Genomic DNA, 25,285 nt, shown 5'->3' on the forward strand with positions numbered 1-25,285 from the left:
TCATTTTTATTTGTTTTTAATATTTTTTGTTTCCAATATGTGGGCACAATCCCCCTCCTATGTCTCCTATCCCCTTATAGAGTATACCATATATCTATTGTCACCGAGGCTCTGTCAGTTGTATTCACTTTGAACATTTAGACCTGGACATCTGTCATTTGGTATTAAAACTGTTGAAGACCATGTGACGACTATAACTAATCTTTGAAAATTTTCATTTTTTGTTATGTTGATCCCGTATTGACTTCAAGTTTTCTAGAATTTGGTTTTTTTTTTTAAATATTTAAGAGCTAAAACCAACAGACTTGCCTCCTCCATCCCAAGCGCTTGTTTCAGAAAAAAAATTCTAAGTTGTTATAGATTTTTTTTCTGAAACAAGTGAACGTGTCCTCCCCGTCTCCCTCGTCTTTGTTTCAACTCGACCAAACATAACTAGTCTTGCACTGTTAGTAATCTTCACAGGCACTTGTCTCAGAAAAAAAATTCTTAGGAAAGAAAATTCTGGGACAAGTGCCGGAGGTAATCTTTCAGTGTGATGGAAACAGTTCTTTATTTCAGAATAATGGAAGAAACTTTTTCTTTAATCAGAATAACAATGACTACTGAAGATTAGACGGGAGGTCTCTAACAGAAATAGAAATCGAAAAATCTAGCTTTTATCCATAGCCGTTACGAAACATCTGCATATTCAGTAGGTCATCACATCAATAAGATAAAATGATCAATCATGCTATCTCTGTTATGGGGAAGTACTGTTTAAATGTAAATGCTAAATAATCATGTACGGGTCAAAGTTTATCTTACTATCAGTTTACTATTACACACACCTGATCATAAATGTAAAAGTGAAAGATTTGCCTTTAATAAGTGTAAATTTGTCCGTCGTCATTTTACTTAAAAAAAAACTTTTCTTAATCCACCCGATACAAAATCAGTACATGCAAAACAAAAACACATTTTCATTTCAGAAAGGGGACGACCATTTGAAAGGGGACGACCATTTGAAATTCTTGAAGATGGCATATATCATCAATATGATTATATTTCAGTCAGACAGCTGAGATCTGAAGTTTATCCATGATAATATATCGAAATCAATACCAGTAATAAAATTAAGAATGGAAACGGGATAAGAGACAACAACCCTACCACGGAACAAGCCGACCAAAGAGCAGAAAACAGCCGAAGACTTCCGATGGGTCTTCAACATGTGTAGCGAGTAAATTTTTGACAGAACCTGTTAACTTCAAACTTTAACTGGTGTGTTCAACTTTTTTATTCGAGCGTCCACGATGAGTCTTTAGTAGACGAAACGCGCGTCTGGCGTACAAAATGTTATGTCGAATGAGTTTAACTAGATTGATTCACTTCTTCTTTAGTCTCGGGCCAATTTAGAGATTGACAATTACTGTAAACCAACTTAATATGTTTGCGGATACGTTATTTCGCGTTTAGTCTTTTTTAGTCCACTTCACGGTATTTGAAAATCACAAATCAATACGCTGGTATTATTTTTTTCAGAATTGATATGATGGCTTATAACAAATGCATGTCATTAATTTTGAAAGAAGATGTGGGGTATACGTAAGAGACTTTTAGCTTTCAATCATAGAGTTCTTGATGTAGTTTATTAAGGAAAGATTCAATTTCTAACATATTTGTATTTGCGTTATTAATTTTTATTCTCGCGAAAGTCGCGAAAATTAGTTGGTTTACATGCAGTATACATTCTTAACCATATGCATTGCTGATGGACATATGTTTACATGTGCATGTAGATGCCTTACGTCTTTTAGTGTTGTTGGAATGCTGTTGCATTCACGTATACCCCACATCTCATTTTCACATCAATGACAGGCATTTGTTTAGCCATAATATATCAATATTAAATAAAATTACCAACGTCTTGATTCGTGATAAGTTGTATGACGATCAAGATTATTATTACAGTTCGACAACCGCGTGTCAAGACAAGGATTATTTGACATCTAAATGATGAAGGATATCAGTTATCCGAAATATTTAATATTTGTTCATGATTTTACTATTTTAGTGTGATGTTTTACCTTTTTTTATAATTACTTATAAAAGTTTTTTCACATTTATTATATAATATATATTAATACTATCAAATCTAATGGACTAAAGTACATGCATGTAATCTGAATTCAATTCATATTTATAAAAGTAATACGTGTACATACGATTGACATGATAAAAGGAACACAGATTTCAAATAACTAAGTATAATCACAGATTAATTTCGTAGTTCTATTCATGCTTATGTTAATTTTACATTTTTATTTTCTCTTACTATAAATATTAAATGAAGTATAATACAAACATTCATAAAAACTCTGAAAAAAACTGTCATCTAAAATACAAAACAGTTAAAACAAATAAAAAGCGTATTCTAAAACGGCTGCCAAGAATGGAGCATTTTATAGAAATATAGGCCAAAAGCTAATATAAAATTTCTTAAATTTATTTCTTTTTTGTTTCTGATACACTCTGTGACTCAGATGTTTTGGTTTGTGATACACTCTGTGACTCAGATGTTTTGGTTTGTGATACACTCTGTGACTCAGATGTTTTGGTTTCTGATACACTCTGTGACTCAGATGTATTGAATGTCACAGAAAAGCCCGGGTTTTATCGAAAGCTGCACGTGTTATAGTCTAAGACACTTGTATATATTAATTTAATCTGACATTATAAATACACAGAAACTCCCAATCGGCAATCACCGGATAATTCCTCTACTCTTCTATGCGTTTGAAGGAGGAACGGAATAAGTCGACTTTAGACGAGAGAGCACCGACGTCCATGAAGACATTTTTAAAAAGGAGTATAATTATTTTAACAAACAATCCTCTGCAATTATTGTAACATTATACAAACTAATATACAGCAAACCATAACTTATATTTCATAAAAATTGAGCTCAAAATCTACAAAAGAATTGGACAAGTTTTAGTCTGTTAAACTGCAACATTTTTAAACAGGTTTCGTCGCTTAATTTGTAGGTGCACTATATTAAAACATTAATAGTTAAATGAAGTCACGAAAACTTGAAATCTTAAATGTTAAGTATGTGAACCAAACCTAAAAAACAGTACCAAAAAAAACGAGAAAAAACATACAAAATTTTCAGTGATCAAGAAAATCAAATTTGGCTTTTAACTTTGTTCTCGTTTTCTTCTCTTCGGCTTCTACTGTGATTTCGGTACCTCCAAATGTCATCTGCACTACTATTTCTTTGTCTTTCACAGACGAACCTTGTAGAGGTACTTCAATCTTTCCCAAGTAGTTACATGTTGGTTCAGTGGTATAGCTGGGATCATCGTCCGTAGACATGTAGACAGGAATCACCACTTTTTTAACGTCGCTGTTCAAAGGAAAATATGACTGGGGATTTAAAGATTCACCAACCTTGACCGTTTGACCAACTTCCACGTGTTTATCAAAGACGTCACTACATTTGTCACGTCCATTGGCTTGAAATTTCTTATCTCGTGGGTCACCCTCGATGAAGTCTCGCGTTGTTTTGACTCCGTATGTATATTTCGCCTTCCGGGACACAATTGTGGCAGGATTGTGTCCAAACAGCACTGCACCTTTCACTACTGCTAAACCAGCATCTTCCGGAATGATGATTTTCATATGAGAAAAGTTTGTCTTGAGTGCTTCCTGTATCATTGCACATTCTGAGAAGCCCCCTACCATTAAAATTGTGTCGACACCTCGACTAACAGGATTGTTTAGAATATCTTTTAAATGTTGGACGATACTATCGGAAACTTTGGTAAAAAGTTCTTTTATCATCGCATTATCCACTTTTAACTTATCCCCGACCCAGTTCATGTGTTTTGCATATGGCGTCTGCTTGATGCTTTGTCTCAAGTCGGCGCCGTTATTTATCTCTTCGAAAGCTTCCGTTAAAGATATAGGTATTCGGAACGCAGTTTTACCGGTGGCATCTGGACGGATAGATCGTTTCTTGATCTCAAATTCCCTAAGTAGATCAAGTTCATCAGATTTGCTATCGCACTTGAACCTTTGTATGACTGGCTCACCGACAACTTTTACGATCATCTGCATAAAGTTTTCATCTACTTTCGTTCCTCCCCACGCCCCGCCACTTGCTTTGTGTAGTTCCTTCAAATTGTCATTTTCCAGAACTTCCTGTACAGTTATATCCACAGTGCCACCTGTAAAATATTTTTTTGGTGAGGTCAGTATTGACGTATCCAATAATCACATAATCACTAAAGTTGCATGATCAAGAATTTGAATACTAAAATGTCAATAACAATGACATATGTTAATATTTTTATCTTATTTGGAGACTATTGTGTTGATTGCAGATATTCGATATATATAAGTTTCCGTTAAAATTCTTAGAATTCTAAGAAACAGAACTTCGTTTAAACTCTGATATATACATCAGTATTTACTATCTGTTGTTTGATTTTACGTAGATGACTTTTGGAATTTTATGTGTCTTTCATACAAGTGAGAGGTTTGGCTAGCTATAAATCCAGGTTCAATTTACCATTTTCTACATAAGAAAATGTCAGTACCAAGTCAGGAATATGGCAGTTGGTATCTATTCGTGTCAATTATATAAAAAAAAAAGATGTGGTATGCTTGCCAATGAGACAACTATCCACAAAAGACCAAAATGACACCAACATTAACAACTATAGGTCACCGTACGGCCTTCAACAATGAGCAAAGCCCATACCGCACAGTCAGCTATGAAAGGCCCCGATAAGACAATGTAAAACAATTCAAACGAGAAAACTAACAGCCTTATTTATGTAAAAAAAATGACGAAAAACAAATACGCAGCATATAAACAATTTTAAGGATGACTTGTACTTAGGTGAGGTTTTGGAATTTGTGTCAAATGTTCTGACTCCTTGGTGTTTTTCCATACAAAGCAATGTAAAATATTTTGCCCCATAACACCAATTTATTTTTTCATATAAGATTAAATACCTCATGAAAGGTCATTTACCAAAATTTTCGAAGATTCTTAACTTTCTTTCTTTTGTTTTGAGACCCAATAATACCAATGCAAATATAAGGTAAAAGTCAGAGTCAGTTTAAATCTCAATTATCTCGAAAAGCCCTATTTATATTTTTTAGCTTATTTTCATCCTAAATTGATGCTCTACCAGCTTATAGAATACATTTTAACTTCTTAATTTATTAATTTTCATCTAGCCTCACCTAAGTACATCCTTAAGTGATGTGGCACGTATATTTTGATTTTGCTATTTGATAAGGGACTTTCCGTTTCGAATTTTCATCAGAGTGCAGTATTTTTGTGATTTTTCATTTTGGTTATGTTTGTCGTTGGATTACTCTTTCATCTTAGTGACATAAACCCCATATCCACATAAAACATACAAATTTATAGTCAGCAAAGCCAGTCTTTAGAAGCAAAAACTGTTATCATTTTCCACTAAATAATGATTAAAGCCTGACATGCGTGTACATTTGCATTTTGAGTGGCTTATCAAAGCAGTTTATAATGTAGAAAATAGTCTTACACGTTAATAAAAACGGTAGCATATTGGTATTCAGAGTAAAATCTTAATGGAATTTTCTTCTCGTATAATTTTTACATTTCAGGTCTTTAATGGTTATTATAAAAAAGAAGATGTGGTATGAGTGCCAATGAGACAAATAGTTGTTGATTTTACTTTTCAAACGACTCAATTCATGATTTCTGTAAGTATATTAAATATGTCATAAGATACTTTAACACCAACTTTCTGCCATTTATTGTACTGTTCCTTCAATCTTACTTACCGCCTAGATCAGCAACCATATATTTTGAACCCGGTTTGAATACTCCCAAGTTACCGCCACCACCGGAAACAAACTTTTCAACCGGTAGTATTCTGCAATACATGGCTGCGGCCTCTGGTTCCAATGAAATCATCAAATGAGTGTCTTTTATTCCAGCCTTTAATATTTAGAGAAAATTTTACATTTCAAAAGAATAATACAATCGTAAATGTTGCAATAATTATATTGTCAAAATGGTGTTTAGACTTGAAACACAATTTTAGACATATTTTGTGGTTGTCTTTTTAAACTTTTTGCTCCAAACATGCACGTATGTCGTGGTCGTGTTTAGCTTGAAAATTAGTGTTTTATTCTTAAACACTCTTAATTTAAAACACATTTAAAAGCGTTTGAAATTTATTCATTGAAAAGACATTTGTACATTTATAATAAGCTTACCGAGAAATACATGGCTTCATTTAAAAACAGAGATATATAAAAGCACGTAACATGTTTAAGCGTGCTTCCTATATAGTTTCATTAACAAATTTCATAGATATTGTAGGGCTCGCATACAATCAAAAAGTTTCGAAAATCTAAACGACAAAATCCATAAAATATATATATTTGATGGGAACAAAATAGAAATACTGGCTTCAACAGAGGTCTTAATTATTCTATAGAAGATTGTCTGATCATATCGTTTTTCGATAACGCAGAACATGTACCTATAAGTGATACCCCTAACTCGTGGAATATGTACCTGAATATATGATGCCACCTGCCTCATGACTAATTAACATGTACATATGATGCCGCCTACAGGTCTAGTGAACTATTAAAATGTATCTATGATGCCGTTTACCTCTTTTAGCATGTTCTTAAGACACCGCACACCTTATGAACTATTTACATGTACCTTTAATATTATGTACCTCTTGTCAAACTACACATGGTGACCTAGACCTCGTGAACAATTCACATTTAAAGTCACAACAACATGAACTAAATGTTAATGCATATACCTGCGAAGCGGCTTCTCGCATGAACTGCTTAGCACTATCATTCCAGATCGCTGGTACAGTGAGGACCCAGTGAATATCACTTTCATTTAGACCAGTATGACTGGATTCAAGATGTTTTACAAGATGGTTCTTTAAAAAACGTATCCCGTGACTAAAGATAATTTGTGCCGGCATCTTCTTGTTTCCCGAATCATCTGGTATCTCAGTGTGTCTTGACAGAGTCTGAAAAATTATTTATAATTAAGAACTGAATGCTTCTTTTTTGTAATTTTTAGGCATAAAAGCGTTGACCACAACACATTTTGTGTAAAGCGGCGCTCGTTGTATTTTGTGCAGCCAGCCTTTTGCGTCAAAAGTTCCTGTGAAAAACGTGTTTTGTAAAGATTAAATGTTTAAAAAACATATACATAGATTTTTGGACCTATGACCAATCTGGATATGAAAAAACAGACAATCAAACAGAAAATAGTCCATAAAAGGTGTAGCAAAAAAAACAATTTTAATGTTCTTATGACATGCAAGAACCAACTTTGTAGGTTGAATTTGTCACAAGCTGTCTAAACATTTATTTTATTGTCTCTAATTATCATACATGTATTTGAAAAATCAACCGGGCCAACACTCCTTATTGTATATTGCCAGCGCACCTCGAGGCGATCCGAGCGAGGTAAGTCACGGCAGGGTTCGGTCCTTAGCATGGTCGATACAAATGCTTTGACTTTAAAATTTGCCTCAGTGTAGAGCAAAATATAGCTTTATCAATGATATCAATTACATGAAAGTGTCTAGACTATAATTGACTGTAATACCATTCACTGAACATTATGCTGTCACAAAAGAATCAATACATGAGCATTTGCAATCACTTGAATTTGTCATTCCACTTCCATCTTTAGTTTTGTATTTATATAACGCTTTAAGAGAAAGACATCCATTTTATAAGAATATTAAATAAAACAATAAGAATTTAGCTACACCCAAGGTCGGTGCTTGTTATGTTATTATAGATTAAATGGTTCTGTACAATATCTTTTTCTTTAAGTAAAAAATAACAACTCACAGTATTATTGAATAGGGACATTTTAAATCTCTTGAAGAAGTACCAGTCTTCATGTTCTTCCTCTAAAGCTAGCTCTGCATACTTCTCCTCTGCTTCGTATCCGAAAGAGTGAAACGATTTATTAGGTTGTAACAAGATACATGTTGGTGTTTTTAATGATATTAAATTCTTCTGTCCAGCTACCCATGTCGAATTGGTTACGATCTTATTAGGATCGGTTTCAAACCAAGACTTGAAAGAAAAAGCGTAACCGGAAAACGTAGTTCCAAAATCTATGGCTGCCACCAAAATCTTGTTTGATTTATAACTGACGGAAAAGTCACTATCATTGTTTGAGTCTTTCGGGTCATATTCTTGGCAGTAGGCCATGTCTGCTTATGTTTTCAGTTATCTGTTCCTGTCTAAAAAAAAAAAAAAGGTAATCCACAATAAAATAAGAGTGCACACACTGAAATGTCTCGCCTTTACTACTAACCATTGATAGGTTACTACAACTATCCTATCATTTTAACATAATCCAAGAAAATGAGGTAAAGGTCAGATGATCCGAACTGGAAATACATGTACATTTGTACACCTTACAATCATTTCATACACCAAATAAGTTTTAAATATACTTGAGCTATTGCACATCGAAGAAACAAACTAAACCAGGAAAAGTTAACAATGATGAATGAACAATGACAATGAGACAAAAGACAGAAGAACGCTGCAAGACAGACATGTATGTACACCAGAAAATGGTATTTTTATTTTCGAATCAAGATATTATAAGATTATGTGCCAAAACCTGTAATTTTATTCTTAAACGACGCCGAGAAGTTTTATATTGTAAATAATAATTAAATACTTTTGTTATATAATTTTACCATTTAGGTTTAATATTTAATATGTACATATACATATTCTTTTAAGTGATTATCGTCTCTCATAAATCTGTACAGATTGGCTTATGTATACAAAATGTATCTTTTATAAATGTATTGTGTAATTTTATACATAAGGTGAGACGTAAATAAAATATTGAATTGAATTGAATTACAATCATTACATGTTTTAAATATAGTTTGCATATATAGTATCTAAGAAATACACTAAATCAGCAAAACTTTTAATAAGATTGACCAATGAACCATGAAAATAATGTCATAGTCAGATGATAATTGTCAGACAGACATATACATGATATACATGCACCTTAAAATCATTCCATACACCAAATATAGTTGACCTATTGCTCAAAGTATTAGAAAGACAGATAAAAAACTAAAATTTAACATTGAGCAATGAACCATAAAAATGAGTTCAAGGTCAAACAAAACATACCAGACTGACATGTACATTCTAAAATATGTGAAAACACCAAATATAGTTAACCTATTGAATTCTATTATAAAACAATAGACTAAAACACAAAAAACTTAACTATAATAACAAATGAATCATGAAAATGAGGTCAAGGTCAGATGACACCTTCATTTCTAGACAAGATGGACTTGTACACATAAAAATCACTCCATACACAAACTATAGTATACCTATCATGTCTTTTGCATACATTATTAGAAAAACAGACTAAAACAAAAAAAAAAACTGTTATTGTCTTCTTAACAATATAACAAAACTTGACAGCAATAAAAAAAATATTGATTCAGGTGATTCATTTTGAAAAGAAGTATCTTTATCATTTTCTTTGGATGTCTAGATGCATGGGTTTAGAGATTATTTTCATTATACCCTGACGAAACTGTGCATTAATACATCCCACATAAAATTGTTCATAAAATGCCTAAGTCCTGACTAAGCATAAGGGGAGATAATATGACCAGTTTGGCAAGTGTTTTTCGTTTTTTGTAGCAACTTAATCACAATGTAAACTACTTGAGTGCATCAGTTCAACAGATCATAACTTACACACGTTGAACCTATCTATATAACTTGATTTGTAGAGTTGGTTAGTTTTCGCCTTTATACATGTTATATGTATGCAGGATAAGTTTTAACTTTTTATTCAAAGTGTATTGGGAAACCAGTAATTGCAACTTATACTAATCCTTTTCCACTTTGCAGGTGCGAGTGCTGCTTCGTAGCGGCATAAGTCTGCTCCTCAGGTCTGCTCTTTTTCGATATCTACAAGGGTGTCTTTCACATGCATGTCTCTCTCTCTCTCTCTTTATTAATATTCATCCCCTTAAGACGGACTATCATTCATCGTTTATGAAGACCATATTTGCGAAAATTCGATGATGTATTGTTAAATGTTTAACGTCCAGTAGCAAAATATATTTATTGTTGTTTGTTCAAAGTGGAAAATATTTCAAGAATATACAGGACAAGAACATATTATTTCTTGGCAATCATACTAGATCTTCTTTTTTTATTTATAAAGAGGACGTCCGTGCAACCAACCGGCAGAGGCACCCGATCTAATCAAAAACAAATCAATGCTAGTACCGATTAACATGATTAAACACATATTCAAATATCGTACACACGTGACACATGGTACAGAGGAGCTAAGATGATTATCATTAAGTTTATCAGTTGAGTATGTTTATTGAAAACGTTCAAGATCATATATTTATAGTTGTCTCCTCTCCCCAAAAAGAGTAAATGGTTGTCCTCTCTATTTTTTTTTTTATCGTGACCTATTTCACCTATTAATACAGATTAATTCTTGGAAGAATGTACAATATTTTGTAAACTAAATTTTGTCAAATTTATATTGCGTTCGTTAATTTTATTCGTTTTTATAAAAATTAAAACTTTTTTAAAACGAATCACATCTGAAAAATTAAATAGTATAATGAGCATAGATAATAACAAACACGTACACCATTGTACACTACTGACGACAAGCATACATGTATTTACATTGTATGTATATTCTACTTCCTCATTCAACACAACTTAATCTATAATATAGTTAGTAAAACGATTGCAAACCTTGAATCTAATTCATGCATTTAAGTCTCTCTATTCCAATGCGATGTTCCTTTTGGTTGAATAATGCTTAAGTTACGGTATGTCTCAATAAAAATAGAGAAATCTTGAGTGCTAATTTTTGACATTGCTTAACAACACGAGTTATCGTTCTTTTGTAACAGGTTCGAGACAACTGGAGTGCGTAAGTTTGTTCGAGAGGGAAATTTAAACAGTGTCATGTTGAAACGGTCATCTTGTCAGATCTGATCACAAAAGATTGAAAATAAATTATCATTTTCTTTTCAGCTTTTAAGTTAATTTTCTGATATATATCGCTTGCAGTCAATAAATAAACTCATCATAGAAGATACCGCGGCAGGACTGATTAAAATCATGTGTACGCTAATTGCGTGTTTCGTCTAGAAAAACCCACACGAGACGCTCGAATCAAAAAGTTGAAAGGCTATATACAGTACGAAGTTGACGAACATTAAGGACCTAAAATTACAAAAGTTTCGCAGATATGGCTAGGCTAAGATAATCAATTCCTTTGGAGCAAGTCCTTAGTATTTTAAAAAAAAGATAAAATATTTGTAAACGGTCAAACTTAGAAATCACCAAAGTGGGCCTCCTCTTGTTGTAGCCAGTGACCATCCCTCTTTATGAATATTTCTGGATCCGCCAATAATTTATGATTATGACCGTATTAATTATTGTTTATGTCAACACTGAAGTGCTGACTAAGTACACTAGGCTGGTGATACCCTCAGAGAGGGAGCTATTTCCAGTTACTTTTTTTTTCATTACAGAAATAACAAAATACTAAATTATCTAAAAAGCTAAAGAACAGTTCTGTATTTACTGCAAGCAAAACATATGACCAGTACTTCAACTTAATAATTTCAGACTTTTCAGCTGATGTTAGAATAAAAAATAAAACCGAAAAATTCATATACAAACACTATGTCTGGCAGATGAGAGTCAAGACTTTTGAAAACGGGGTGTTAACTAGGCAACGTTTAGAGTATAGCCCGAGTATAGCCCGAGTATAGCATATCAAATTTTAAGCATTAACCATATTATATATAGCCTTTTTAATCCTCCTAGCTAGTCAATATCTCCTTTCAGTTTTTGGTGGGTTTTTTAAGTAGCATATTTATTTAGCACACGACCTTGCTATGTTTTGTGTGTTATTGTAAACAAAAAATAGTTGCGGTTTTAACTTTTTATAAAAAAAAAATGATATTTTTTTTTGTGAAGAATTAAAATGTAGTCTTTCATGAAAATAATCAATTTTAACTAATAAAAATTTTAATATACTGAAATATACTACATCTGTGACATTCTATTGTATTTACAACACAAAAGCAAACATTCGTTGGCCATCGATTATCATTATTACAGTCAGCTACGTTCACCTGATAATAAATTTAAAAATAACCTTTTCTGACGAAGAATTGATTTTCTTAAAGTGAACCTCATCTAATTTACTTCCTCGTTTAGAATGGAGAGAATCAGAAGGTCCCTTAGAAAAAAGAAGAAAAATAAGCAGAAAGATGATAATAATTACAGACCAGAAACCTCAGGGTTTGTATATATATGCACTTACAGGAGTTGAAATTATTGACATGCATTTTGTTTACTTTCGGTTTTGTGAACCTGTAGCAATGTTGTTAATTTATGCAAATGCATTAACGTATACAATAATAGGTCGAACTTTAAATAATAAACTTATGACACAGAGGTATGTCTGTACTGTATGTAAACCGCTATCCAAAAGCTTAATAGTTTACCATGACTGTGTAAGAGTACAAGGCATACTTATCTCCCTTGAAATGAGCTGCTTGCCATACAACTGCATGCAAAATATCATTGACTTTATCATAAGCGGTCCCCCTTAAACTGACCTAATGACAAAGTTTAACATTTATACCATGACTAAGAGGCCCAAACGAAAGCAAGACAAAAACATTAGTGCTTCCCTACATCATAGGGCAAATGGCATCCATTCACATATATAATACTATATACCCGATTTGATTATCCATTTTATGTAAATTTTCATTACCCAAATTTATTTTTAGCTATAAGATTGTAGTGTTATTTCTTCCCTCTTCTTTTCATTTTATACATAAGGGAGCAGCCATTTAAGTTCAAGGGGGAGGGGTATGGTTTTTTGTCAAAGTCATATTTTTTTTATAAAGTTTTTCAATGCTTTCAATCAATTCCTTTTTTTTTTAAATTCAAGACTATGATATATGGGGTGGGTGGTTAGGGGGGTGGTGAGTTCAGAACAATTTTTGAGAACAGTGCAAAACAGTTAATATATTTACACAATTATTTTTTAAATAATACAATTGTATTATGTTTACATTTCTTGTGGGATATTTTTGAAAAGTTCAAAGAACAAATAGTATACAAACAAGGAGGAACCTGATGTTCAGCGATTGTCGTTTTTGATGTGGTTCATAAGCCAGTGTTTTCTCGTTTCTCTTTTTTTTTTAATATAAATTAGACCGTTTGTTTTCCCGTTTGAATGGTTTTAAACTAGTCATGGTTAGGCCCTTTATAGCTTGCTGTTCGGTGTGTGCCTAGACTCTGTGTTGAAGACCTGTAATGGTTTACTTTTACAAATTGTCATTTGCAACTAATCACATCTACTTATATCTAAGGGCATCACAAGCTTTGGTGAGATTTTAACCAACAAGTTTGGAGTATAGATTTGTGCAACCACCTACGAGGAACATTGGAAGGCTCTGAGACTGATTTTTTTTTTAAAGTAGCAATATTTTTACAAGCCATGTTCATGTTTTAAACAAATGTTTTCGAACTGGTGATTATTTCAACCATGTATAGTATGTAAATAACAAACCGTCTCCTCGAAAGCAGATTGAAGCTAAAGTTGTTTTTAGCTAACCTAGTGAGATTTTCTCATCACTTGGCGTCCGTCGACTGTCGTCGTCGACGACCGTTGTCCGTTAACTTTTACAAAAAATTTCTACTCTAAAACTACTGGGCCGAATTAAACCAAACTTGGCCTAAATCATCCTTAGAATATCTAGTTTAAAAATGTATCCGACGACCCCGCCAATCATCCAAGATGGTCACCATGGCTAAAAATAGAACATTGGGGTAAACTGCAGTTTTTGGGATATATCTCTGAGACTAAAGCCTTTAGAGCAAATATGAAAAGCGGTTTTGTACTTCCAGTTCTATTTGCCCTAAAACTTTCAGACGCATCAGACAACCCGTTGTTGAGTTGCTGCCTCTGAATTGGTAATTTTCAGCAACTCTGAATCGGTAATTTTCAGCAACTCTGAATTGGTAATTTTCAGCAACTCTGAATCGGTAATTTTCAGCAACTCTGAATTGGTAATTTTAAGGACATTTAACAGTGTTTAGTCATTATCTTTTTTATATTATAACAGATAGAGATAACTGTAAACAGCAAACTTGTTCAGCAAAGGAAGCTCTACAAATAAGTGAGCATGACCAAAATTATCATTTGACCCAATAAATTTTTCATAAATATTTGTAAGTGCAGTTCTTGTGATATATCTCTGAAAATAAATCTTATGGGCCAATTAAATCTGACGTGGGATAACATGTTCATCAGGTCAAGATAAATCTGCCCAGATATATTTTCAGACGCATCCGTAACTCTTTGTTGGGTTGTTGCCTCTGAATTGGTAAATTTAAGGAAATATTGCAGTTATGGGTTTATATCTTGAATATTATATTAGATAGAGATAAACTATAAACAGCAAAATTGTTCAGCAAAGTAAGCTCTACAAATAAGTTAGCATGACAAAAATTATCAATTGACCCCTTCAGGAGTTTTACCCTTTAAAGTCTGCTTTTTACAATTTTTCGTAAATTTTTGTAATCTTTTAATAATTATAGACAGATAACTGTAAACAGCAAGAGTGTTCAGTAAAATAAGATCTACAAATAAGTAAGCTTGACCAAAATTGTCAATTGACCCCATAAAAACACAAAAAGAGATAATTTTGTCATGAATTCTATTGTTGTCTTTGATATTGTAGAGTGTCCTTTGTGTTTAATATGTACCACAGCACATAGTCCAAGGTGAGCGACACGGGCTCTTGAGAATCTCCAGTTTCTTTTTCATGTTCTGTGCTTAAGTTTTATTTTGCAAAAATACGTTTTCTCGTGCTAAAAGAATGCATACATGTAGCATATTTCAAAACAATACAAAAAAGTTTCTTCGTATACCAAGTAATGACAGTAATTGCTGTTTAATTCACATGTTTGACTCTTTTCAGTTGTGTTTCCACTGAAGTTCGAGTTGTTGTGACAGGGACAGAAGCTCAATCGAGAGTCAGTGAACTGAAGGCATGTGCAAAGAAACTAAAGAATAAATTAAAGAAAGATGGATCGGGGAAAAGGAGTCCTGTCAATGATTACAGAGATGAGTACAGTAATTTACGTGAACAAATGGAGCAAGTTAAACAGGTAAAAGATATCATCTTTGTGTGCAACTAACCACGTAATTACAAGAGTACAATATCGACACACTTCGTATTTCCTCTGCAAACATCGAAAAAACTCATACTAGATAAATACATATATATTAATATATAAGTACGTCTGAGTCAGTGATAACTCTACAACAGATTTATCTATCGGATCACCAGCAATAATGGTGATGCATGGCTGTGTACATTATGTGTAAACAACTCGTCTAAACATCAACCAAACAATGTTAGATCTGTAAATTTGCTTTCGCAAATTTTTTGTTCTTCCCTCGCCGGGATCGAACCCATGCTTCTGAGATATCGTGACACCAAATCGATAGACCTTACAAAATAGCCATCCAATTGTACCAAACTTATAGAAATAAATTAGTCCTTTAAGTCTAGCAAAACTATGTAGATGACGAACCCAATAAAGCCACTGAACTTGATGATAAGAGTAAATGAACTTATTTCAACACTTGTGATTTATGCATATACTTTATCAGTTAATGCTTGTATGTAATTTTGATATACAAAATTATAAGTCTGGTATCTTTTAAATATTTGTTTTAGACTAATGTGACCAGGGAAAAAGCAGCTGCAATTTAATATTTTGGACTTTAATGTGACCAGGGAAAAAGCAGCTGCAATTTAATATTTTGGACTTTAATATAAAATTCTCAATTTTGATATTTTAGACTTTAATTCTCTGTATTTTATAATTCACTATATTTTATAATTCACTATATTTTATAATTTCGTGTCTATTTACATTTCGTATCCAGGACTTAAAATCAACATGCTTTGCTTTGCATTTAATTCTCAGTTTGGACATTGAGTGAGATGTTATACTCTGTTAGCTAATTAGGGACATTTTACCTTATTCATAATGTTTGTTCTTAATTGTCATAATCAGATTATCATTTAATATTTATTCTTTAAGTTCTAAAAATAGTTTAATCTTTGTCAGTGAACAATATTACTCAAATTAATTGTTATTTGTTATGTCTATACTTGTCAATTCAATTGTGTATAAATACTTGTTTATAATTTCTATAAGCAAGATTCGAACTCAGGGACAGTCCATCTGTAATAAAAGTAATAGTATTCCATGCTGAATTGTTGGTTTATTCGTCGCTAGTTCCAGAGTTTCAGTAGTTAGTTTTCACCAGAGTTTCAGAGTCCAGATTTCTCATTGCTATTCACAGCAATCGTTCGTTGTGTGATCAGGTGCATCACATAATTTCAGTAACAAGAGGCCATTCAGTCAGGCTCTTGTTGCACGACCCTACAAGTCACCCAGTTTTCCCCGGTGACACTAATATGAGACAGAATCTTCTTCCAAATGCTTCTACCGCCTTTCTATACTTACAGCAAAATGCATTGAGTGTGTAGGTAAAGGTAATATCTTCGACTAGCTTTATGCTAAGTATACTACCATCTCTTTTCGGAGAAAGATAGATTATCTGTCGGACTAGTCTACTCTTAAACGATTGGAGTAAAACTAACCTAATAAAAACTTCACGGTTCAGCTAGCAAACAAGCTAGTCAAACATATATTAACCTTTACCTACACACTCAATGCAATTTACTGTAAAAGTCTTTCCTGTGTTCATGCATATTGCTGTCTAATGACCTTTTTCGAGTGTATAGCCACAATATCCTTTTATGCATTCAGCTTATTTTTTTCTTTTAATAAATTTGTCCTCCTCTGCCAGTGTTTCCAATGTCCAGATGACGATGACCATGGGAGAGTTGATGAAGATGCTGGAGGATTCAAAAGACCGAGGTAAGGAAAAGTCCATTTAATTTAAAATGATATAGTTTGGTTTTTTTTTAACTAAAAAGACTATGCTGATCCTCAATTTTAAGAAAACAAATACTGTGATCAAGCAGATGACAAAACAAACTGTTCTGAATCCAGATTCGAAAAATGTTAGCAAAGTACAATTTACGAATAAGAAAATTGTGTATGATTTCTAATTACACAAGTGTTCGCCAAAGACAAAATGACATATATAAAGGCAAATTTATGTCACCATACGGTTTTAGCAAATGATCAAACCTTATACTGTAAATTTAAATATATAAAGCTTCGACAAGGCAAACAGTTCATACGATTTTATTTTCATTTTTTATTGCTATTTATTCACAGAACAAATTCTCCTACACATGCTGCAACAGTCCACAATAACGAACGTGAACCTATAGCGGATTATACATACAGCGAGAGTCGGAATAATGAAAGGTATTTACTTATTAACATTTGTAAGGGATATATGCATAGAGAGCTATAAACGTCAACAAGACTGCGATCTAGTGACGACAAAAAACAACAACAGATGACATCTTGAGAGCAACTTTAGTCTTTTTATTAAAACTATGATATTTATTTGCATGTGGCTATACAAAATGTTGAGCTATTATATATCGTTAAGAGTCTCTAAATTTTTACATCAACTATAAACAGAAACAGTTTTTATTCTTAAAAAATACACAAATTCCCAAAATGAAAAGTGAATTTTATTTATGACATAGGACACCTATTGAGGAATATGTAGGTTCTAGTAACTTTGAATACACGTATTGGATAAACACCGACTTGGAAATGATATCAACTTTAAAAATACCGATTATTAGTTTACTTGTCAGAAAAATACATTTAATTGAAAGAACGACAAAGTATCATTTACATTGTAAAAACGGTCATGTTGTATCAAGGTTTGGAACTCATTCTCACGATCAAGATCAGCTTTAAAAAAAATGGAAAGGTTAACAACTATATTATTTTCGGTGGTCTGGTCTCGTGATAACATTCTGTCCTGCGTGTTGAATTCCTGGGCGAGTAATACCAAAGACATTAATGTTGACAGAAATGGTTTAGAAAAATAGCCTTATAAATGAAGTAAACCAAACCGTACAAATGTGACTGGGTAAGGCTATATGCTTCCTTTGAACATCCAGTCAGACTAAACCAATATTAACATGTTATTTACTATATATACCTGAAAAGCATCAATCTGCTTCAACAAAAATTATTTTTCTGGAATACAAATTAAGTGTTTCGACTCCTTAATATAACAATGAATTTGAAATGTATGATACAAAAGACAGACAATATATATATAATTTTCAGAGTAGACACCTCACGTGTACCATTTCACCGTTCACACAGTGTTGATGACAGAAAGACAAGGAAACTAGAGTAAGAATAAATAAATAAACACAAATAATACAAGCCTACGAGAAATTGCTTCCTCAATTATTGGGAAAAGGTGAATTATATACATTTAATAATCCATTTCTCAAGTTTTTTTCCTATTATTTAAATACATTGAGATATAAAACTATAGCGAGACAGAAATAATCCGAAATGGCACTTATTCTTCGCCTTACGAGAATAAGAGATAATACAATATTTATCATATTTTAAAACCGACACGACTCTATACACTATACAAAATAAGTGGCGTAAGTAGTTAACTGAAACATTAGATATGTCCGGAAGCATCTTTCGTTTTAAACAATTTCGGGAAAGATTGATTATAACTTAGATATAGCATATAACATTTCGAACGTTAATATTACGAACGTATAAAACTAATTACGAACGTATCAAACCATCACTACTATAGTGTCAAACAATACGAAGATACGATTGAGATATCAGTAATTATATAATTAGGTATTTTTTTAATAATTTATACAGAACATAAAAAAAATATTCATTTGATATGACATTTTCTATAATTAGTATTTATTTTTGCATTATTAGTTATAGAATGCAAGAAGAATTAAAAGTACGAGAACAGGCTAATGAAAAGTAAGTTGTTAATTCAAATAAGCAAATATAAAAAAGAAGATGTGGTTTTAATTCAAATAAGCGAAACTGTTTAACAAAACATGTTTCTGATGGATCATCAAATGAATAAGTAATATATATATAACTTCGACAGATGTTTTAGACATTCCACCACAGTTTTAGTGGCAAACATTTTGATTTAAAGAAATAACATGTTTAAATAGAAATTTTGTTGTATCATACGTAACACACTACACTATTTCACCTTATATAGATACAAATGTATAGGAAGATGTGGTATGAGTGCCAATGAGACAACTCTCCATCCAAATAACAATTTATAAAAGTAAACCATTATGATTATAGGTCAAGGTACGGCCTTCAACACGGAGCATTGGCTCACACTGAACAACAAGCTATAAAGGGCCCCAAAATTACTAGTGTAAAACCATTCAAACGGGAAAACCATTATACATTTTTTGTAAATACACAGACATCTTTTGATTATGTTTTCAGACTCCAACGTGATATACAATATTATAAGGATCAATTACAGCAATATAAAGACGATCTTAGGAGGAGCAAAAGGTATGTATAGGAACAAGCTGTCTGTAAATGGACTTAATCTAGGTACTTCTGATGAAACCTATTTCCTATGTATTAAATGAACATGAACGAATTTTGTGATTCCCGACATTGTTATTATTTATGGAAAAAAGTCTTGAATTCTGATATTTTCTATTTTGATAGTTTGAATTTTGGATGTTTAACAAATGCTGATAAAATCCTACTTTCAAATTGTTTTTAAATATATTTTTCATTTCAACAAACGGATATATACATACTTTTCTTATATTTTTCGTAAATCGTAAATATACTCCTCAATTTACAACACCAGATTTCTGTGGGCGAGTGACTTCTTTAAAAATATTTTCAAGGGAAATATAAAAAGAAGATTTTGTATGGTTGCCAATGAGACAACTCTTAACAAGAGACCAAGAGACACAGACAACTATATGTCACCGTACGGCCTTCAACAATGAGCAAAATCAGAAATGTATTGCAGAGATATTTTGCCTTATCTTCATAATGGAGAATACTGTGGGACTGAGAGTTCTAAAATTTGAACAAATGAATGCCAGAATTAAATCAATCAATCAATTATTTAAATAAAACAAATTAATCGCCCTCATTTTAAAAGAGAAAAGAAATTCAGATTTTCAGTTCTTCATAAAGGAGAAGATGCGATCTGAAGTCGGTTTCACAAAATACCACTAAGATTGATCTTAAGTACTACTTAATTGTTCATTTCTTATGATCAATCATAGTCGTAAGTTTTGAAACAAACTTCAAGGTCCTACTGTTAATGACCCCTAATGATATTACTAGTCCATTTTAAAAAAATGAAACTAGAATCATATTCAAAACAGTGTGGTCCTGGCCATTGATTGACGACCTAAATTATCCCATTGACTGTGACAGCTTATGTGAACGTTTGTCTGTAACGACCATTGCTCACTTGTTACTTATTATAGAATTTAAACTGTGGGGACACCAAAGGTTTTTAACGCCTTTAATAATAAAATAATTCGAAAAATTATTCATGAATAACCTTTATGTTTTGATTTAGTGTCTTTTAAAAGTACATAGTGAGCAGTGATTGTTTCCGACAAACGTTCACCTAATCTGTCCCAGTCAATGGGATAATTTAGGTCGTCAATCAATGGCCAGGACCACACTGTTTTGAATGTCTATTCAAGTTGATGCATAAACATAAGAAAAGATAAATAGACCGTACACAAGTACACATAAACAGCATCAAGATATACATGTACTGGTAATTGAGTTTTAGAGTTTATCTATTAACAACAAAATAAATATTTTTATATTTGAAACTTTCAGAGACCTGGATACAGAAATCAAAGCAAGAGAAGAGGCACAAAATAGGTACATGTACTGTGAACATAATGTATGTCGAATATATATATGGTCTCTTCTAAATAAAGGGAACTATTTTGAGTTCGATTTTTACGAAATTTTCTCAAAAACAAAAACATACAATAAAAGGAAAATAAAAGGAATATGATATACTGCAATGAGACAGCAACCAAAGGATATAAATAACAAAAGACATACAGCCCTCAACGACAGATCGTGTCTTTGTCAGTCACTAAGTTGTGAAAAGATAAAAATAGAATTACCTAAGATGCCTTTTAACGCATTAATTGACACAAAAAGAACAGGTACGGATAATGGTCAATAAGATGCAAAATGAGAATTCTGGTCACATCACCAAAAAGTTATCAATATATATAGATGATCGTTAAATCACCTTCTTTCAATTCTTAATCATTATAGGTTGAGTGAAATGATGGGAAAACAGCTGAAAAATAACAACCCTGCAATTACAGACCTTAGTGATCCAGATAGACCATTAAGTCTGGTAGAGAAATTCTCTAATGTATATGATAATGAATGGACGGACACAATTGAAGAAATAGAGCAAGTGACAGGAAATGAGAAAGCAGCAACAAAAATACTTCTCACTGTTGTAATAGTAAGTATTACCATATTAATTACACCTGTTTGTACATGTATATATTTGGGCAGTCTATTTAAAAGAATGTGTTCTTGTTTGAACGTTAATTTGTCTTGAGTTTATTGTAAAAGAGAATCGAAAGGTTACAAAGGGACATTTAAACTCGAAAAAAAACTGACAACGCCATGGCAAAAAACGAAAAACGACGATACGGTTCTCAAAACACACTTTTGTTACAGAAAGAGGATATGCAGACATAGAAGTTGGTGTAAAATATATGAAATGTGGAATTCTGTAATAATTGCATTTGTTGTAGAATAAAAGACGCATGTTTAATGATCTGCGCGTATACACACGTATATGGTGGTATTTGCTTCAATTGTACATAGCAGTTGTAGTCATATATATTTACATTGGGTATTCATAATTGGTTGATTGTTGAATGTTAACGTCCAATTACACATATTTTAAAAACAAACGAGTCCTTATCGTTTGGTTTAACCACTTGTTCATCAGTGAACGTCTTATGAGGACAGTTGTCGGTTTGTACGTTGAAGCATCGATGATACATTTTATCAGAAAACTTACACATGGACATGGACTCTTTATGCAAAATATAGTCATCTTATGTTTACATTTTTCCGGCTGTCTTTCGTTAAATTATCATTTGATTTCCCCCCTGATTGGTCAATTCTATGACATTCTATTACATTGTAGGAAACATACTTAGAATGCTTCGATCTGCGACACAAAGGAAATTGTGCGCTGGAGCTGAAAAACAGAGGTGCTAGTGTGCAAATAAAGGTGAGCTATGAAAGCACAATGATTTAAATTCGTTATGCTCATGTCTGAAATTCAATCAGATTAAAAGAGAAATATTGCGAAACCTTTTAAGGGCATCATTGCAAAACAACTTCAGACCTTTAACGTAAATCAATGTACTCTGTCGTGATTCTCCCTTAAAGAATTATAAATAATATCATTAGTACTTTTGGCATTTGTCCTCAATCTTTTGTTATTAGTTCTTTTTCATATGCTCTTTTGACATTATTATGTCTCACGGTCAACGAAGGGAGACACTTTATTTTGCCTTAATTGTTTTCTCTTCTTGAACGGTCTATACATTTTTATTTTCTGACATTGGATTATGATATTTGGCATGATCGAAGGTTCAATACCAGTGTGTGGCATATCGCCATGATCAAGTTCAAATTTGGGTTGTGTCACTTTGAATGTTCTTGAGATAAGAAGATGGTCTTTCATTGACACATTCTACATTTATTTTTCTTACAAGAAATATACACCAAGAGTTACTTGAACGAATTTTTCAAAATAAAAAAGAATAAGCACAGAAATTTACAACTATAGGTCACGGTACGGCGTACGGCCTTCAACAATGAGCAAATCGCATACCGCATAGTCAGCTATAATATTATAAGGTTTTCATTTCAGGTTAATGAAATAGCAGATGAATATAAAATTCAATTGAAAAAAATGAAATCCAATCAGCTGCAATATCTCAAACAGGTAAAAAAAACATAAATTACCATTCTCAATTCTATTTACTCGTATTTATCAAATTTGTTTCCTATCAATTATATTTTCTATGTTAATTTATGGCAAACAAAAAACAAGATATTTTTAAAACAGAAAAAAAATAATTTGGCATGAAAAAACAAGTTTTACTTAAAATTTAAATTTTTGTTCATTATATTTAACATTATGATTAAATCCGTGGTCAATATTTTTTAACGTTTACATCCATGGTAGATATTTTAATGATTCAATTTGTGATTAATATTTTAATGATTACATCCGTGTTAAACTTTTTAATGATTTCATCTGTGGAAAAATTTAAACGATTACATCTGCGGTAAAAAAAAAATAATAATTTACAACTATGGTTAAATTTAAATGATTACATCTGCAGTTACATTTTAATAATTATATCTGTGGTTACATTTACTGATTACATCTTTGACGACATTTAAATGATTACATCTGCGGTTACATTGTAATGATTACATCTGTGGTTACATTTAAATGATTACATTTGCGGTTACATTTTAATGGTTACATCTGTGGTTACATTTACTGATTACATCTTTGATGACATTTTAATGATTACAGGGCATTATGCAGAAAATCGCCAAGAGCGTTGATGGTAAAGTACTGTCACGTATTTCCCAATCAGAGAAACAGTACTTTGAGAAATGCCTAGAGTTGTGTTGGATCATGGTTTGTCATTCTCCGCCTATTCACCTTGATTGGGAGTATAAAGGTCATCCATTCGACCTTCAGATTTTAAGACCATTCACAGAGTCAGGAGATGTCGTTGATTACATAATTTGGCCCGTAATGTTTTTACATAAAGATGGACCATTGTTATGCAAGGGAGTAGCACAGGGTCGAAGTAGCAATCATTATAAACAGGGGCGAAGTAGTAGCCAAAAACATAATCAGGGACGAAGTAATAGTAGCCAGCATACCCAATTTTAGTACATTCAATTTTATAAATATTTGTATATATGCATGTAGGTACATTTTAGCTGCCTGGGTTGGTGAACAACAGATGGCAAAATACTCGGTACTGTATTTATGAGATTTGTATCTCGTGACTTGCCATTTTTAATAATTCAATTGCATTAACCTACCGTTGTGTCGTTTATATTCAATATACGGAGAGTCAATAATTTTTCCGTCATATTCAAAAATAAAAGTTTCACGTGTTTTTCATAACTTCCTGTGGCGAATATTTTAGAATATTTTGTGTAACTTCGTGAAAAATTATACAGATATTGAATGTATCTCATTTTGGCACGAATTTTGGGTTATCTTATACAACAATGACAATCTAAGATTACACATCAAATTTTGAAATAAAAAAAGACCCAAAGTATACAAAAGAGGTGCAAAAGATACCATAGGGGCATTCAAACTCATAATCTAAAAATAAACTGATAACGCCATGGTTAAAAAAGACAAAGACAAACTGACAACAATAGTAAACAAAACACAACAAAGAAGAATAAAGACTATTAGTAATCAAAACGAACCCCACCAAAAACTGGGCCAGTGGGTGCTCTCAGGTGCTCCGGGAGGGTAGGTAGATCCTGCTCCACATGTGGTAACTGTCCTGTTGCTCGTGTAAGTACAGACCCGGTACCTGTATGTTACATTCGAGAAAAGGGGAACGGGATTGGGATTGTAGTTACGACATAAGTTGACAACTTTTCTTTTTACACAAACTGATGGCAAATGAATGTGAAAAATTCAACTATTTTCGGACAACTGTTTACGAAGCATAAGCATTGGTATTTTTGATTTTTACTATCCATAATATGTATAAGTCGTTAAAATGGAGTCAATGTTGTCGACTCGCTATAGAAATAAGCAAACAATTATGTTTGCCATATGGTGTTTTCATTTACATTTTATTTTATTTTGTTTTATTTGCTGTAAAATGTTAAGCTATGCATTTTGCATGGATTAAGGCATTAACAAAATGATTTGTGAAAACTGAACTCCTTAAGTAAGGTCTAAGTAATAGTTGACTTTTTGTCAGTGTCTTTCTTAATCTCAGAGTAGCTAAGCTTTTACAAAAAGCACATTACAAAGGACTATTAAAACAATAAAAAAGATCGACTTCTCGAT

The 25,285-nt window shown here is 32.4% G+C and overlaps 2 protein-coding genes across 3 annotated transcripts; one reads left to right on the forward strand and one right to left on the reverse strand.

The window, feature by feature from the left end:
- Positions 1-2,830: 2,830 nt before the first annotated feature.
- LOC139486549 (heat shock 70 kDa protein 12A-like) lies at positions 2,831-11,003 on the reverse strand. Its single transcript, XM_071271463.1, has 5 exons — positions 10,834-11,003; positions 7,888-8,288; positions 6,828-7,049; positions 5,824-5,980; positions 2,831-4,211 (listed from the first exon to the last, which is right to left on the reverse strand). The coding sequence occupies exons 2-5, from the start codon at positions 8,254-8,256 to the stop codon at positions 3,151-3,153; spliced, it is 1,809 nt and encodes a 602-aa protein (XP_071127564.1). The 5' UTR covers positions 8,257-8,288; positions 10,834-11,003; the 3' UTR covers positions 2,831-3,150.
- On the forward strand, positions 10,333-24,611 carry LOC139486551 (uncharacterized protein PF3D7_1120000-like). Of its 2 annotated transcripts, XM_071271468.1 has the most exons (13): positions 10,333-10,435; positions 12,316-12,399; positions 15,099-15,288; positions 17,009-17,079; positions 17,446-17,538; positions 18,427-18,495; positions 19,066-19,113; positions 19,609-19,680; positions 20,995-21,039; positions 21,451-21,649; positions 22,349-22,435; positions 23,084-23,158; positions 23,762-24,611. In XM_071271468.1, exons 2-13 carry the CDS (start codon positions 12,317-12,319, stop codon positions 24,128-24,130), a joined length of 1,401 nt encoding a protein of 466 aa, XP_071127569.1. In that variant the 5' UTR covers positions 10,333-10,435; position 12,316; the 3' UTR covers positions 24,131-24,611. The 2 variants fall into 2 exon arrangements, with proteins under 2 accessions (XP_071127569.1, XP_071127568.1); XM_071271467.1 differs by lacking the exon at positions 10,333-10,435 and having other exon boundaries at positions 12,253-12,399.
- The last annotated feature ends 674 nt before the right edge of the window (positions 24,612-25,285 follow it).

Source organism: Mytilus edulis, chromosome 8 (assembly GCF_963676685.1).
Source record: "Mytilus edulis chromosome 8, xbMytEdul2.2, whole genome shotgun sequence".
In the NCBI taxonomy this organism is placed as follows: Eukaryota; Metazoa; Mollusca; class Bivalvia; order Mytilida; family Mytilidae; genus Mytilus; species Mytilus edulis.

Bases quoted from the DNA above. Each gene is read 5' to 3' on its own strand.
- LOC139486549 (XM_071271463.1), bottom strand. From the start codon at position 8,256: ATGGCCTACTGCCAAGAATATGACCCGAAAGACTCAAACAATGATAGT. The intron at 5,981-6,827 runs GTATATGCATTA...TAAATATTAAAG, and splicing joins TGCGAGAAGCCGCTTCGCAG to GCTGGAATAAAAGACACTCA. The intron at 4,212-5,823 runs GTAAGTAAGATT...AATATTTTACAG, and splicing joins TATGGTTGCTGATCTAGGCG to GTGGCACTGTGGATATAACT.
- LOC139486551 (XM_071271468.1), top strand. From the start codon at position 12,317: ATGGAGAGAATCAGAAGGTCCCTTAGAAAAAAGAAGAAAAATAAGCAG. The intron at 15,289-17,008 runs GTAAAAGATATC...CTCCTCTGCCAG, and splicing joins AAATGGAGCAAGTTAAACAG to TGTTTCCAATGTCCAGATGA. The intron at 18,496-19,065 runs GTAAGAATAAAT...TTGCATTATTAG, and splicing joins AGAAAGACAAGGAAACTAGA to TTATAGAATGCAAGAAGAAT.